This window comes from Wyeomyia smithii, chromosome 1 (assembly GCF_029784165.1).
Source record: "Wyeomyia smithii strain HCP4-BCI-WySm-NY-G18 chromosome 1, ASM2978416v1, whole genome shotgun sequence".
Taxonomy (NCBI): domain Eukaryota; kingdom Metazoa; phylum Arthropoda; class Insecta; order Diptera; family Culicidae; genus Wyeomyia; species Wyeomyia smithii.
In genome coordinates, this window is record NC_073694.1 from 204,304,239 (window position 1) to 204,321,728 (window position 17,490).

Genomic DNA, 17,490 nt, shown 5'->3' on the forward strand with positions numbered 1-17,490 from the left:
CTTCAAAAATCAACCAGCAACATACGGTGCAGTTTTGTCTGTTTGCATTTACCGCAGCAAAACCTTGCCTTGCCTTGCCTTCCGCTTACAGTTTCAGAGTGGAGAAAAGTTTTTAATCTGCCAAGGATTCCGGCAGAAGAAAGTGGCAAAGCACGCAGTCTTAAACGCAAATTAAAACCGAGAACTGTCCCAGCTGCTTTTGTTCCAAACCCTTTGCAAACCTGACATATTAAGGGTAATGTATTCAATTCGAGCTAACAAATGAGATTGGGTTTGTAACAAATTACCAGTGAAAAGATTTGTGCCCAAAATGCCAGTTATTAAATCTTGCGTAGCAAGAAAAGGAAAATACTTTCAACTCTGACTAATTTATTACTTTCCACAAGAGACTTATTTTTACAAATCGAAACCGAAAACTCAGTAAAGGTTTGAGTGCCTTCAAGAGCTTGGGGTCACAAAAAATTACCATCGGAAAACGTTGGACTTAATCAACAAGATAGATTAGTTTGTATGTGTGTGAACTTGAATGTTCAAGTACAGCGGTACACCCAATGACGATCTCGATGTGTCCACAATCCTTCCAAAGTGATCCTATTCGAAACGAAGCACTTTTATTCCACTTCTGTTGAATGTCGTTTTCTCGTCCCCGAAAAACTATCACAACCCACCAGCAGCGCAGCCAACCGATTTCGCCTCTGTTGGACACACTATCTGTGTATGCTTTATACGGTATGGTTCCCCCGCGTTATCTGTCTCTTACTGTTCCGATGGAAATCCCCACGAAGACGATCATGTGTGCACTTCATGCAAAATTCAGAAATACACATAAATCTTGTTGATGTAAATCCCTCCCATCCCAGCAAAAAACTAGTCCTCAGTTGTTGTAGGTTGTTCTCGATTCTCATTTTACCGCTATTTTTCCGGTCTCCGTGTTTGTGTCTGTGTGTCTATCTATCTCATTCTGTCTTCCTCTACCGAAGCTTGTCGCTTGACTTGAATGTGGACAACTATTCATCGGGGTAAAATTTAGGAATACATTTTCCTTCTAGTTAAATGTTCGTCCTGGCCTGTCCCTCAATGCAGTGCAGGCTGCTGTCACGCGGCCGCTGTTGGTGTAGCAAAGAAAACGCCAGCAAATCCCTCTGCGTTGTTTGGGGAAATTTATTAGAAAAAATCAAGTGTTCCCCAGTTCCGAGTTTGATGCAATCGTTTTATTTGAGCGCCGCAAGACACGAAACCTTTTTCGTTCCTCACACCCGTAGCTCAGCAAAAAAAGAAACTGTCTGTATAAATTGAAAGCTCACCTCTACTCACCACCAATCTTGTTCTCCCCCGTTTTAAAACTATAAAACTCCAATCTACTAGCTTATGTCTACTTTGAATAAAAAAATATATATACACATAGATATTTTTAAGAAAACAATACAAAAGCGAAAAACTAATTCTGACATTATTTATGTTACCCACGCCTTTTTGCAGTAGAGCTTTAATGCTTGAGTTGAATTCAACACACACATTCACAAAAAAAAAGTTTTAAAAAACGCTAGAAAAAATCGTAGACCCATTTACCTGCGCGCGGCCAGAAACTGCTTTATGTAAGTTTACGGTGCATGTTACCGCTAAAATTAATTTTAATTATGTTTTTCCTTTTCTCTTTTTCTCTACTTCGTTGCTACCATCACTGTGCTCACACTATTATTATCTTTTTTATTACTACTACTACTACTACTACTATTTTAACTATCTACCAGACCTAGTTTTGAGTTGCTTTCGGTCTTTCGGCCGGCTACCCCCCTTCAAAAAAGGGGTTCTATTTTTTTCCTTTCCACAGAAAAAAAAACTAGCACCTTCCCAGCACTGTCGAAAATCATTCCACAATTGGTTTAGTTTATACATATCAATTCCACCGCATTAACACGTGCATCAAAGTAAACATAGAACCAGGATCACTATAATAGTACCACTCTGTCTCTGCGAGCGAGGTGTCACGACATGTGTGCGGGCATTGCAATGGCAACAACCACCCGCTGCCTGATGAACTCGTCCTTGCCGTGCGCCCGCCTCCTTTGTTTCGGTGATTATTTATTCATTACGCTAATTGGATTCCTCCCGGACTCTACTGCTCTGCAGCGGTGAGAAACGGGTGGAGAAGGAGGGGGGTGGGTAGGTTGGGAAATTATTCGAAAATGATACCACTCAGGGAGGTTCCTAATCGAGCTAGAAATGTAAATATTTGTCTCTCACACACCTCGTCTCTGACTCTCTCTCTCTCTCTCTCCCTCTTGTTATCTGTATGTATGTCTCCTAACTGATTGACAACCTATTTGTTTGTTTATTTGTCTGTTGCTGTGTAATTATACGAAAGCTCTAGCAAAGTCTTTTGGTGTAATTCCTTAACTATGCTTGATTGTTTGTTTAGATAAACGCATGTGACTTTTATCACTAAATATTACCAATACTAATAACTGTATTAAAGATTGTTGCAAATGCGAAATCGCGTATTGCAAAACTGTTTTTCTTTAGATTTTGTTTTATTATAGAAAAAAAATGTTCTGAAATCTGGCTCAAAAAATAAACCCAAAGCCTAGAAGGGCCACAAAATGATGTGATCCCAAGTTGACAAAAATTCACTTTTCTCCTGCCTTGGCTTCTATGTATAATATTTTGATGAATTTTGACGCAAAAACAAATTTTCCCGAGTTTGAACATATTTCACCTTAAGGGGAAACCGTGGCGCCATTTTGAATTTGTGAGAAATCAAAAATTTGAATGTTTTTTCGATGCCATATATTTTTAAAGCCAAATATCAAAATTCTAAGAGTTTTGACATATTAGAATTTTCTTACCCATCTTTTGAAAAAAAAAAAAAACAGATTTAAAATCGGATAAAAACTGAGCTCAAAGTGGTGAACGAAAACGGTTTTGGCATGATTTTAGTGTATTTCACAAAGCAAAATAATATCGAGTATAAAGAGCATTAACGGTAAAGCGCTAATATCTAAAACTGGTAGTCAAATCATGTCGTCAGTATCATGTCCGTTTTGTCATAGTTTCCCTACAATACTAAAAAAGCTTTATCTCGACGTTAGATTAACTTATTTGCAGGGCTGTTATTCGCACACTCATTGCGCTCAGTGTGTCAATTTTACGTCAAAGCACAACGAGAACGGTACCTACACATTTTGACAACAAACAGGCACAAAGAAAAAGAGCGGAAACGAAATGACTACGAAAGATATCACCAAGTGAGAAATATTTCAAGAGAGGGAGAACGGAACAACACTATGTGCTGCTTTTTGTGATACATTGCGCGAGAACAAAGAGCTTCAGTTTGAGCAGTTTGCGTTGCGTTGCTGGTAGAAAAAATAGCAGATAAAAGGATCCAAGAAAGGACCATATACATTTTTGAGAATTCATTTAAACACGATTCTCAATGGCGTGGACGTGTTTCTTAGGACATATTACGCACGTCCAGACATGTTTCTGTCTCGGTTTTAATATACAATCGTTACATGCATTCACTACTGATACCGTTCATAAGGGGGGGAAAGGCTTGTATGGAAAAAAAATGTCCTTCGTCGCATTTAGAAGTTCGTTCAGTCAAAAAGTGAAACTTTAACCGATCGATTTTATTCATTTTTTGTTTTTGGATAACACCAGATCTCGATGTTTCATGTATTTTTAAGACATTTGGCATCAGAATTTTTGTTATTCAAAAATTTATGAACTACCTGTGCATTTTTTCATTGGTCACAAAATAATGCTTTCGTGTTTCCGAAGTCAGATTAAGCTAAAGTTTAGTATGGGAACTTTTTTCGAGGACGAAGCTTTTGAGCCCTACTTCTAAACGAAATTCGAAAAGTCGATCCAAGAGAAACCGAGATCTGATAACATAAACCAAAGTTATAGCCAACACAATTTTTGGTAAATAACATAATCACCATTTCGTTGAGAGCAGAAGTGGTACATGTCCAGTCTGTGCATGTTAGATGAATTGTAAGTCATGTCTTCAGCAAATTTGGTCAAGTGATTGAGTACTTTCAGATGAAGATCTGTCTGCTTTGGAATTTTCTCACTACGCGGCGCTATTTTGTAACAGAAAGCATTTTACCTATTTCAGTATCAACTCGTACCAAATACGTTACCAAATACATATACATTAGCGCCACGAAGAGGCAGAATTCCTTAACAAACAGATCATCATTCTATAGTACTCAATAGTATAGACAACTCTGCTGAAGACATGAATGTTCTATGTCCTAAGATTAGAGAGCTATAATGCATCCTTCATGCTCACTGGACATGTACCACTTTTGCTCTCAACGTTTTTTGGTTGTCATTATTTTTCCCATAGAACAAAAGTGGTACATGTTTTTCCATTGAAGTTTGGGTAAGTTTCTCAACCAGAACTCGTTATGTTTTCATGTACTGTCTTTTGAAACCTTTCCAGCAGTTTATTAATAACCATTCATTATGCTCTTCCAAAAACATTTAGTAGCCTTGAAAAAGGCCGATTGCTGTAATTGCAATTTTCATTCAATTATTGCATAAATGCTTCATGATCAGATATACCCGCTGCAACTGCTACGCTATCCATATCCATGCCACAGTTGTGGCCGCTATATGCTACCAAAGGTATCCGCTGCCCCTGCATCAGCTGGCCCAGCAGCTATAGATGCTGAGATCCGCTGCAACTAGCAGCTACTAAGGGATGACTGCTATTGTCGCTGTTTAGAACTATAATGAGCGGCTTCGGCTGAAACAGGCTCTTATATAGCATATTTTAAATTGCAAGGTATATGATTCTGTCGACCGTGCTTGGGAAGCAATCATATAACGACCAATCAGAGGTCGAATTTTTCGTTTTGACAAGGCTTGACTATTTTCAATAGTACAATAGTTTGAACAATAAAATTACAATTATCTTTATTTGGGAAGAATCTTAGAAGATTTTCCAATCTATTGCTGCAAGAACGAAGGAAATCCATCGAATACTAACCGATTTATTAGCATTTGAAATTGGACATATTCTTCACTTTTTTCGGTTTTAGATTTTCATTTCACATCCCTATGTAGCCGAACTTCCCGAGAGAAGTATTCTACTTCAAAATTGTTGAAATTTACTATTTGAGTGTTTTCGTTTATCGCGTCTCCTGAAAAATTCACCTAATGGCACATGTACCACTTTTGCTTTCAACGGCTCATATAGCGGCTACCTCCGGGAAGAAACCATTTTTAGTTTTGAAACACAACCCATTGAGCAGCACTGGAAATTAGCTTCTAAATTATTTCAGTAGGAGTCAAATGAAGTGCAAAAACCAAAACAAAAATTAATGCTATAATCGTTTGTTTGTCAAATCCGATAATCATTGCCCCAAGCAACACACAAAGTAAGACACAATGTGTGGTGTCGCACATTTTGGCAAATGCACAAAGTGTACTCATTCGCATTTTTTCGGTGCGAAAGAAAGAAGAAAAGAGCGAATGGGGAGAAGAGAACACAAACGAAATATCGGGAGTGGCACGCACGGTTTGATGGCAAATGTGCTGTGTATAAATTTGTGTGGTTCTGTCTGAACTGAGGTGAATTCCAGCCCTGCTTATTTGGAATCTGTTTGATGTAGTATTAAGATTATAAGCGATACTCAAAAATACAATAACAGTTTGTTTTCACATTATTCACGATTTCTCGAAAATTCAAAATGGCGCCACTGTTGCCCCTTAAGGTGACATGTGTTCAAACTCGGGTGAATTCGTGTTTTGCGTCAAAATTCATCGAAAAATCATACATCGAAGCCAAGGCAAAAAAATTGTTGCACTGTGTTATGCTCAGAATGATGAAATTACACACATTTTCACTCTCCAAATGCTGCACGCGAACTCATCTTTGGGTTTGGTTTTAATCTTTTGTATTATAAGAGAAGCTTGTTGAACAAACGTGGTCCTAGAGCTCAAGCTAGAAAAAAAGATTAAGATTACAGCTTGAAAAGCCATTGCTGTGAGTTTTGATACCAAAACGCGTCAACTTTCGTAGGTGTTGCAAATTAATTGCTCATCGGGTTCGTCGCTTCAACGATATGTTTACGGGAAAACTCATTAGGGTCTCTGAAAAATGTTAGTGGGTGGGGGCACCTAAATTCACAGGAATTGCTAAGAACCTATAATCCTTCTTTTTTTCTATTTTAAGCTTTAGGACCACTCCTGTGTTGACCAGTGTTTTTCTCGAGCTCGATAAAGGATATTACTGAGTAATCACGGTATAACCTTAATTTACTGAAAATTTACCAGAAATCTATATATATATAGATATATTTTGTGCCAAAGTTCAGTTAGATTGAGCCGAGATTTACGAAATAATCCAACAGCTCAATAACCAAACATTAACCGAGAGACGGCAGTAATTTTTAAATGTGTATCATTTGTCGACAAAAGAAAAAAAAAATGCGATCCTAAAGCTCAAACAGGAAAGAAAGGAAAGATTATAGCCATTTAACCATTCCTGTGAATTTTGGTCCCCCTAGCCATTTTGAAAAAGCGTCAAATAAACGATAACCATGCGCCTCCTTTCACTGTTGAATCGGTAGAGACGCTAATTTAACAAATCGACAGCGTACTAGACAACGAGTTTATGTGAATATTTGGATCTAGAGCTCAATAATAAAATTCCAGCGAAAAAGTTTTTTTTTACAAAATTGTGCAATATGATGAAGTGCACATATCCCGGTAATCACAAATTAGGGTGACTCAAATTTTTGATGAAAGCCAGCATTTGATTTTCTTATCGCTTATCATCAATTTTGCGCAACTTTGTAGAAGAAAATTTATCGTTCAAAATAACCGATTAAAAGATATTCCATTAAATCACAAGAAAAAAAACTATAGCTGCGATCCTAAAGTTCAAACTGGAAAAATGGAAGATTATAGCTATTTAACCATTCCTATGAATTTTGGTGCCCCTATCCATTTCGGAAACGCGCCAAAACCTCCCACCCACTCCAACGAGATTGATAGCCGTGTGCCTCCTTTCGCTGTTGAATCGGTGGAGACGCTAGGTCAGTGTTACCGTTCCGTTAATTTTAAGCAACTTTTTAGAAAACTTTTTTCTATCTTGACTTTAACGACAGCATTTTTTTCGCTTTTGTCGATCAGTGCTATCAGAGTTTTAAAAAATTACCTTTTAGACTTGGTAAGACCATAAATTGAAGTTTTTCAAAAAAATCTTTCACTTGCTTCATTGTTCTTCTTCTGGATACAGGATAAGCATGTAAAACATGCATATTTGAAAAAAAAATATGAATTTGCACAATAAATGTACAAAAATTTGTTCCTCCATGAATAACTCCGGTCAACACAGGTTTTGCCCAAGAGCACTGGAAAAAAACTGAACAATTATAGCTTTTTAACCATTTCTGTGATTGTTGATGCCCCTAGCGAGTAAAGGCCGCAATTACAACAATTACACGTCGAGTTCTTCACTTACTTACTTTACTTTTTTGGCTAACGGACCGTTCACCGGTCCAGGGCCGAACGAATTAGAGATGTCCATCTTCTTCTGTCTTAAGCAGCCGTTCTCCAGTCTCCCCGTACACCAGCAGATCGTGCATCTTCTTCCACCGCGCACATCCACCGCGTGCGAGGCCTACCACGGAGTCGACGGCCTCTTCCTGGTTCTCTACTGAAGATAGTTTTGGCGGCTCTCTCGTCAGGCATCCTGGCTACATGTCCAGCCCACTGCAGCCTGCCCCGCTGTATTACCTTCACTATATCAGCATGTTTGTATACCTGGTACAACTCGTGATTCATGCGTCTGCGCCACACTCCGTCTTCCAGTTTACCGCCAAGTAACGATCGCAGAATTTTACGCTCAAAAACTCCGAGCACTCGTCGATCAGCTTCCTTCAGCGTCCATGCTTCATGTCCGTAAAGGGCCACCGGGAGTATCAGCGTCCTATACAGCGCTAGTTTTGTGCGAGTTTGCAAACTACGGGACCTTAGCTGGTTACGCAGTCCGTAGAAAGCCCTGTTCGCAGCTGCAACTCGTTGTTTCACTTCACGGCTCATATCGTTGTCACATGTCACAAGCGTACCAAGATAAACGAATTCGTCAACCACTTCAAATCGTTTCCCATCTATCTCCACCTCAGTTGTACCCCCGGAACTTATCGAGGATCTGTCGCAGGGTGAAAATTTGATCCGTCGTGGAACGCCCTTGTCGAAAACCAGCCTGGTATTCGCCAACAAAGGATTCCGCTAGCGGTCTCAATCTGAAGAACAGGATACGGGAGAGCACTTTATATGCGGAGTTGAGCAACGTTATCCCTCGATAGTTGCCATCGATTGGATTGTGGCAACTATCGAGTTCTTCACTATTGCATCATTTAAGTCTCTGAAGAATTTACGCACTTCCGACTTGGCTGAACGCATTAAAATTCACAGGAATGGATAGAAAACTATAATATTTCTCTTTTTCCAGTTTTGAAGTGGAATGAGGGCTTACATAAGAATGAATCAATGGCTTACTACCCACATTCTCCTCTAAACAGGAATTTCAGCAACTCTCAAGGCTCCAGAAATTTCTGTCCAGTTGATTTGCATTAGCTTAACACGCGAAGTGAAACAGCGCTTGAAGTCTAAGAAGCAAACGCTAAAGCAATGAACATATCAGCCCGGCTAGCGGTGGGGCATATTGCCCAGAGCTGTAGTGTAGCAGAAAGCATTGAATATTTAAGCAAATTATACCATTTTTATGGTTTATTCACAAGATACAGATGTTAGAGGTTCATTTGAGTTGTTTGAGTGCAAATACCAAGAAATAAATTGTATACACTAGTGAAAAATAGTAGGAGGGTGGTATCCAAGACACGACCGCATAGTTGACGTAGGACTACAATGATTTTATATTTTTATTTTGAAGCTAGGTTTGATTTGAGCCCGTTTTACTTTTATAGTTTGTTTGATTTATTTTAACCAATTTAAGCTCAGCATTTTCCAAAGAAAAGTATTTTTTTACAAAGTTACTTAAAATTATTGGAGCTATAAAATTGTAGGACAAGGTTTTCTATCTACAAAAATAAAAAAGTTAGATACTTGATAGCATCGAAAATTTTGGTCACCCTTATTCTTGATACTTTTTCAATAAGCGCTTAATCATATGTAACAACTTTGTAGAAGAAAGTTTTTCTCTAAAATATTGCTATAGAGCTCTAGACCCAAATTTCCCCCTAAATACCTTTCATTCTAATACAGCGAATTTTCTTTAATACGCGAAAAGGCAACCTTCTATAAAATATTTAATTGAGTACGATTTAGTAGAAATTAAACTTCCTTCTATGTCTATTTGTCTTGTTAAAGTTGGCTCACTCACCGATCACAAAGCGGCAAAGATGTCACATAAATTTTTTCCTGCAGTTACAAGCTCGTGGAAAAAATATCGATAACGAATTACAGTTTTAGTAGAAAATGTATATTCACAGAAAATTTGAAATTGACATAGAATTTTATGAACATGTTATCAGTCAATTTAAACATTTTATCAGTATACAGAATCAATCAGAAAAAAATTGATCAGTTTCAAGATACTTCGAAAATAAACTGGGCTAGAGTGATGCACAACATTAGCCTCAGCAATTAATGTTTGCATAGCGTTGTTCAATTACAAGTAAGGTTATGGAAAGTAATATTTTTTTGCAAATGCTAATTCAAAATAATTTTCAATTGAAAAATACAAATACTAATGTCGGAACTCTAATTTCAAGATGAAATGAATTTGTTTTTCCTCTATACCGCCACCGCGGGATGCAACTAGGATAGTCATATTGGACTAAATTCATTTAGCTAGTAAAATATAATCATCAGTACAGCTCGTTTAACTACCTATTCAAAGATCTGTACGGAGCATTTTGGTTTTCTATTGCTTTTTAAATACCCTATATCCAGTTATTTAATTAAATCTAAAAAAAGCAGAGTGTAGAGTTCAAAAATAAACAACGCATTTTGTTGTCCCCGGCGGCACAGCGTATTTTACGTATACCCGAAAATTCATATTGAATTCTGATATTTGATGCAATGCAAAACAAGAAGAAGAAGACAATTCAAATGGCGATTCGATTGTGTTCCACGCCCCACTGAGCGTCAACAGCGACAATGTAGTTTTCACTTGGCTAGACTGCACAAAAATGAATATCGAGTTTTTCTGCACTGATAGACGACTAGTAACCAGCACTCTGTTTATACATTGCTCGGTACAGTACTGTTGCCTGTGCCAGCATGTTTTCCTTCAAGACATCAGTTTTATTAACATGAACATATTTGTTAACAGCAGAACGTTATACTTCTGATAGATGAAGTGGTTACGAACTTTCCGAAAAAGCTTCAGCTTCAAGACATCAAAATAGTCTAGGCTCATGGAAGCTAACATTAGTTGACCTATTGGGACGGGGAGATTCTGTCAATTTTTTTTGCCACTGCTATACAGGTTATCATACAGCAGGCAGTTGGTGTCTATTCATGAAGTCTGTGCCAGGTGTGCTCGCATATGATTGGTACATTGTTGGTGAAAATTCGACCTTGAAACTTTTATTCAATTTTCACTGTTTAACAATAAAGTGATAATGAAAATTGAAGAATCACAAAATTGTCCCTCATTTTATCAATCCAACGACATATTGATTATAGTGATCCATCATGTGGTTACATCAGTATAACCGTTTGAAATCTTTCATTCCGACGTTACATCTTGGTTTTAGTTTTCGCGGAATGTATCTCGATATAGTGCGGTTAGACGTAGTCCTACGTCAAAACGTTACGGAAACGCTGCAAGAAATTAGATTTGAAGCAACTCAAATCAAAATTGATTTTTGTTTATTTTTTGCTGTTAGTGACACTGATCAAAATTGCACGGAAGGCCTATCCTATGACCCGCCACGGATTCTCAATAGTCTCATATCTTTTTTTTTTGTGTTTCCGAATAGAAGGACTGGGGCGTTTTATACATTTTTACCCTAATTTGAACAGGCAGTTGAATTTCGCCGTTGTGTTGCAGTAGACACCCTTATGTAATCTGCTTCGGTCGTAGAAGGCGACACCGATACACCAACGCTTTTACTAGGCAGTCTGATAAGTACCTGAAAAATGAAACACGGAAATGTTTTCGGCCACAGTCGGTTTCATTTTTCAACATACTTCTCTTTTAAGTCGATACAACGAGTCCAATGATTTTGTAACTTTTTGATACCGTCCGTGAAGAAATCGTTCGGATGGTATCCAAAATACACCTCAGTTTCCGCAATGAGCTCCTCATTTGAGTTAAAATGCTTACCGGTGACCCATCTCTTAAAGTTAGGGTACAAGTAATAGTCGCTAAGGGCCAGGTCTGGTGAATAACGGTATCGAATACGGTAATTTGAAGCCAATTTCATGCCACTAAGCATGAATTAACAAGCGCATTGTCGTGATGATAAAGCGGTTTTCTCTTCTTCAAATACAGTCGTTTTTCAGCGATTTCGATTTTCAATCTATCCAATAATGATGAATAGTATGCTCCGGTGAGGTTTCATCTTTTTCAAGATAGTCCACGAATATTATGCCATGTGCAACTCAAAATACGGAGGTCATAACCTTTCCGGCCCATTGTTGCGTTTTTGGACGCTTCGGAGCACTTCGACCCGGTAAAACCTGTTTTGCCTATTGCGTTGACTCAGGAGTGTATAATGGATCCAGGTTTCCATGGTTATAAATCGGCGTAAAAACTCGGTCGGCTTACGCGAAATCACACGTCACACGAATTCGTTTTTGGTCCACTGTGACCAAACGCAGCAGCCATCACCCATCGGTAAGCCACTTATGGTCCGGATAATACTTATCCAGCTTGGTCATGGTCTCGGACATCGTTTTCTTACGTAGATAATAGTGTTTGATCAAAACACGAAACGCAGATTTTTCCATACAAAAAACACTCGGAGGTTGATCGCTTCTCAGTGCTAAAACTTATAAATGCGTAAACATAAATGGCTGAAGTTTTGACGGAGGCCATTTGAAAGATCAAACTCGACAAAAATGGTTCACATTTGTGAATACTAATGCCATCTCTTAGAATTTTCGGGTACTGATCAGACTGCCTAGTAAATACTTATCCAGTGATCAATCGTCTTGAATCGGAGTCGTTGACCCACTCCGCTGGTTCCTTCAAATGCTCTGTCGTCATGCTTCACATTGACCAACTTTTTCAGCTTTCTCCCTTTCCGGCAACACAATCAACAGCCGCCGTCCAATGTGGTTCCCCCTGTCGTACAAACTTAAGCAAGATTCCAGATCAAAGCATTGAGCCGAGCAGGTGACTTCCGTTACACGCACAGCTGTTTAGAATTTCCATCAGAATTAACCTGTCGTATCGATTTTATACACTCAGCTGAATCAAGTAAATAAATTAAGGTCAACATTCTTGGCATACAACGTGTTGCAGAGTTTACTTCTGATGGAAATCCTAGTGACGCCAGCCGGTTCTAGTGTTGGCAGAAATACAGATTTTCAGCATTTAATTTGACATCCTAGCTCTTTAGTGTGTTCGTAAATGTTGTTAAGCATAAAAAAATTTAACTTAATAATAATAAGAACGGAAAATTCAAAAAAGGAGGTTTTCCCATACACATTTGAAAAGCAAAGCGCCAAACGGAGACAAAACCAACCCACTTCCGATAAGTTTAGGATTGTTTGGGACCCCAAGGAGAACAAAAAAAACTTGGTTCTAGCTTCGTGCTATCAAGTTTCATTTCTTTTCTCACATAACGACGCCCCACTATATTATCCATACATGACGGGCAGGCCCGGATTTGAGGGGGGAGGGCAAAGGGGGCAAATGCCCCGGGCCTCCCGATTCCAGGGCCGACCTAAGCTTTCTTCATAGCTGTACAACCAAGACAATCGTTCAATTCAGCGAATTGGGTAAAATTTTCCTATCTTAGCAAAAAGCTCAACGAGTCTATCTGAAATCAAACTCAAACTCATGCTGGGTTAGTCCAATCCAGCATATAACTTTATGTATTTTAAGAAATTACGTTTATTACAATAACTTAAAGCGTAAGAACTCAATTGCACGCTTTTTGCGTAGTTATTATCAAAGTTTTGGCGAGTGACAGGAAAATATATTACTTTTTCAATTATGACTCAGTTTAGAGCATTTCTAAATGTTTTGTTTTTTTTTCACGACAGAGACAAGTTTGTTTTTTTTTCTGTGTGCGAGAAACTAAAACAAAACCGCGCACCGAGAAACAACAACGAAAATTAACTGTGTGCTGAATTGAGAAAACTTTACCTATAATTCATGGTACTTCTTTTCTTGATAATTTACGGTACTTAGAAGAACCTGTTTTGATCAAAATGAAATCTCTAGTAAATAAGTGTTGATCGTTCATCGGCAGTAGTTTTTCCTCGATCAATAAAGACTGGCTGAAGAAGCTCAAATCGCTGCTGTAATGTCGAATTAGTTAACCGTATTCGTTCTGGCGTTTTAATACACTTAATGAAATGTTAATGAATAAGAGAGAAAATACTGAATCTTAGATAAACACCCACTATAGCTACCCACACACGTGCTATTCCAGGGATGTTACGGATGTGATTTTTAAGACATCTGCAGATGCGGATGCGAATATGTGATTACGGATGCAGATGATTAATTTGTTTTAAAACAACTCGAAGTTATTACGCATCTTAAAATAAATGAAATGAAAATCAATTTCTAATGAAAGATTTTCAAAATATTTGTGTTCTAATGATTTAAGTTCCAGCAAAAACCATAAGTACATTGAAATGTATGATCAATATTATACAATTCATTTTTTTCCAACAAAATAATCGGGCAAACGATTCTCAAGAATTAAAGAAAAATTAAAAAAATAAATGTTTCAAATTTCTAATTCATCAGACACTCACAAATTTTTGACACTTTTGTTGTTTATAACATTTTGAACATTGACTTTTTTAACACGTTTAACGACATTTGATGACCTTTTTCGATACATTGGATAAAATTTTCATGATATTTTTGGGAAACTTTTATGATATTTTCGATATAGTTTCATTTGAGTGCTAAGGAAGGATGTCTATCGAAATCTTTTGAAATCATAAGAACAAAATTATTTTCAAACATTTTCGAAATTTAACCTTTAGTAAAATACATTGTCTTTCATTGTTCCATCCCAAACTTTTTACCAACAGTAATATCCTGGGGTTTGGTGTTTTATTTCTAATGTTTTTGGTGAAAAATATTTTCTACTACGTTGATTTTTTTGCTGAGCAATCTTAGTTCCCTGCAATTCATTCTCATACATTTATTCTGTACAACGTCAACACTTATTGAAGCGAACTTCTGCAGTTCACCCTCAAGATTTAATTGATCAAGGACGAAACGTCGGACAGGACATAACAAAGGTCGTTCTACTTTTTTTGTGACTGCTCAACCCAAAACCTAATGCTCACAAAATATGTTTGACAGTCTGTGGCATGTCTGAGCATTTTTAACATTTTAGACATAACTTACATTTTTTGAACTTTTGACGGCATTTTTGAAGAAATTTTTTTATGGCAATTTTAGACGTTTTTGATGTTTTTGGGAGTTCGACAATTTCTAAAATATTCACATTTTTATATTTTGTAACCTCTCGACACACCACTTTCATACCAATTAACGATTCTGAGCTCAATTTGGAATCATTTTTTTATTGGCCTCTAGAAGGGTTTTTTGGCAATTCTGAGCTCAATTCGGGATCATTTACTATTTTGAGCGTTTCTGGCATTTAGGAACACTTTCCAGCGATTCCTAGCTCAATTTGGAATAATTTTTTATTTTGGCCTTTTCTGGCCTTTAGAGTGCCCCCTAGACATTTTTTACATATTTCAAATTTTTTGGTATCTATGATGTATTCTTTAGAATTCAACATTAATTACATATTGAAAATATTTTACATTTTGTGACATTTATTGACATGTTTTTTTTTTGTTTTTTTCTTGCCCCTAGTAACAATATTAGTTTTATCCAAGGTTTATAGTGCTAAATACAGCCAAAACAGCGCTATAAAACTTTGATAAACCCAATTTTTTTACTTAGGGCTTTTTATTATTTTTTTTTTGAATTCTTGACTTATATAAAATGTGTTCATATTTATTTGACATTTTTAACATTTTGGATGAAACCTTGAACATTTGAGACATTTTTACCATTATTAAAATATTTGACAAGTTTGGCATTATTCACATATTTGGCATTCGGGACATTTTTGACACTATCGTCATTACATACAACAGAAAATCTTTTATTTCATTAGAAAAACTGCCAGTCGTATGAGTTATGTTAGTTCAAACTCTAAGAGAATTTTACTCTCCTACATCTAATTTAAAAACAAATATATAATTGGTATATAATTTATTATTTACATAGAGGTTTAACCACAAGGTTCATACTATTATTGATCGAAATGAATAAAGTTGGTTGACCATCTCTTGTTTTGCTGATTTGGCACCAGCCTCCAATAATGAAAGTTGCCAAAAAACACAAAATGATTTTCAAATGAAACGGGGAAAAAATTAAACAATGGAAAACGCTGGTTTTTCATGTGCTAGCTTGCCACTCGAAATGGCTATATGTTAATGGTTCAAGGTCAATAAGAGCCGCGATTACGTGAATCTGCCGCGGAAATTGCATAATAATTATGAAACCGATTAAGGTGAAACAATATTGAAGCCACAAACGGCTGATTTCGAGCCACCACTTTGAGTATTCACAAGCACAAGACTTGAAAGTAGATAATGCGTTCCCTGTGAAAATGCTATTAAATATTTGCTTCACTGCAGCAAACATAAAAAAAAAGCGTTTTCACAGATGACGCATTAACTGTTACCGAGTCTTGTGCCTTTGAAAATTCGAAGTGGTGGCTCGAAGTCGGCCATTTGTGGATTCAATACCGTTTGGTCTTGCATCGAGTTTGTGGATTGTCGCTTCGTTTTGCTCTGTTATCATGGTTCTTTTTCTCTCACTTTCGTAATACGAACGAAGCACGCCGTTGTTGATTTTTTGCCTAGTTTGCGTTTTTTTTTTCTTTCACGAAACCACACACAAAGCTCCACTTTGAAAGCTTGGAAAGACACAATTAAGTGTTTGACATTACCTAACGATTAGTCGACGATTTTCCGAAACTGTTTCTACGATTGTAAATCAAATAGAAGCACTATAATAGGATTTTTATCACTGCACCACCTTTTTTTCATTTTCATCGATGGATTGTATAAACAATAAAAGATTTGTAACCAGCAGCTTATAGTATATATATATATATAAAATTTTAATAACATGTTGGTCAGAAAACTTCTTGTCTTCTTCAGCCTTTCGCTTGCCGTCGGTTTCAGCTTAATTGTATGGAAAAAAAAACAATCTCAGTTCCCGATATTTTCACTCTTTTAGAACAACCACAAAAGCATCATACAAAATATTGCCTTTTTTCAAATTTCTAAACGCTCAAATTTTGTATGATGATTATTCTAGAAAAAAGGTACATTTTTTTCTTCTTCGAAAATATTTTTCTCTCTCTCTCTCTCTCTTTTTCTCGACCATTTTCAGTCAATTTTTAAATTCTGATTGAAAGCTTTTCTAACTGTGAGAGGGGGAAACTTGAACCTAACCTCCCTTCTTTTTCCTTCAACTTATTCCAGTGAACGCCAAACCGCTCACTTTCGATGAGGTGTACAATCAAAGTAGCCCTACCAATTGCACCGTCTACTGCGGTGGCGTTGGGGGAACACTGGCCGGTGGCCTCAGTGAGGAAATTCTCCAGAAGACCTTCTCTCCCTTCGGTACCATCCAGGAGATTCGCGTTTTCAAGGATAAGGGTTATGCTTTTGTGAGGTAAGATGAGGTTTGTTTTCGTTTTGTTAGCTGTTGCTGATTGTCGCTGTTTGTTGTTAGATTTTCTACCAAGGAAGCGGCTACTCATGCTATCGTGGCAGTACACAATTCGGAAATCAATGCCCAAACAGTGAAGTGCTCCTGGGGCAAGGAAAGTGGTGATCCGAACAACGCACCCTCGCTGGCCAGTCAAGCCCTGAGCCAGGCCGGATTTCCCTTCAACACGGCTTACGGTCAACAGGTAGCCGGCTATTGGTATCCACCGGCACCGACTTATCCAACCACGCCAGCGCCGGCTGCAGCACCGCTGCAGGGACAGTTTCTGCAGGGCATGCAGGGGTACACGTATGGACAGTTTGCCGGATATCAGCAGGGTTACATGGGGTAAGGAGAGATGCGTTTTTTTCTTCTTGATTGGTTCTGATGAGGGTGGGTTTTGTTTCAGAATGGGCATGCAGCTACCTGGAGCATGGCCAGGAGTTCCAACCCAAGCCCAGATCCCCGCTACCGCTCAGCAGCTTGCGCAGGCTGGCGTCGGTGGGGCTCTCCCACAGGCCGCCGGAGTCGTCGCCTATCCGATGCAGCAGTTCCAGGTG

General features: G+C 37.8%; 1 protein-coding gene across 9 annotated transcripts in view; it reads left to right on the forward strand.

Annotated features, from left to right (window-relative positions):
• LOC129723978 (nucleolysin TIAR) overlaps positions 1-17,490 on the forward strand; it is a 1,146,678-nt gene that overhangs the window by 1,123,304 nt on the left and 5,884 nt on the right. For all 9 annotated transcript variants that reach the window (XM_055678526.1, XM_055678553.1, XM_055678581.1 and 6 more), the window contains 3 exons: positions 16,702-16,894; positions 16,955-17,278; positions 17,340-17,487. In XM_055678526.1, coding sequence (XP_055534501.1) covers positions 16,702-16,894; positions 16,955-17,278; positions 17,340-17,487 — 665 coding nt within the window. The remainder of the gene's footprint in view (positions 1-16,701; positions 16,895-16,954; positions 17,279-17,339; positions 17,488-17,490) is intronic.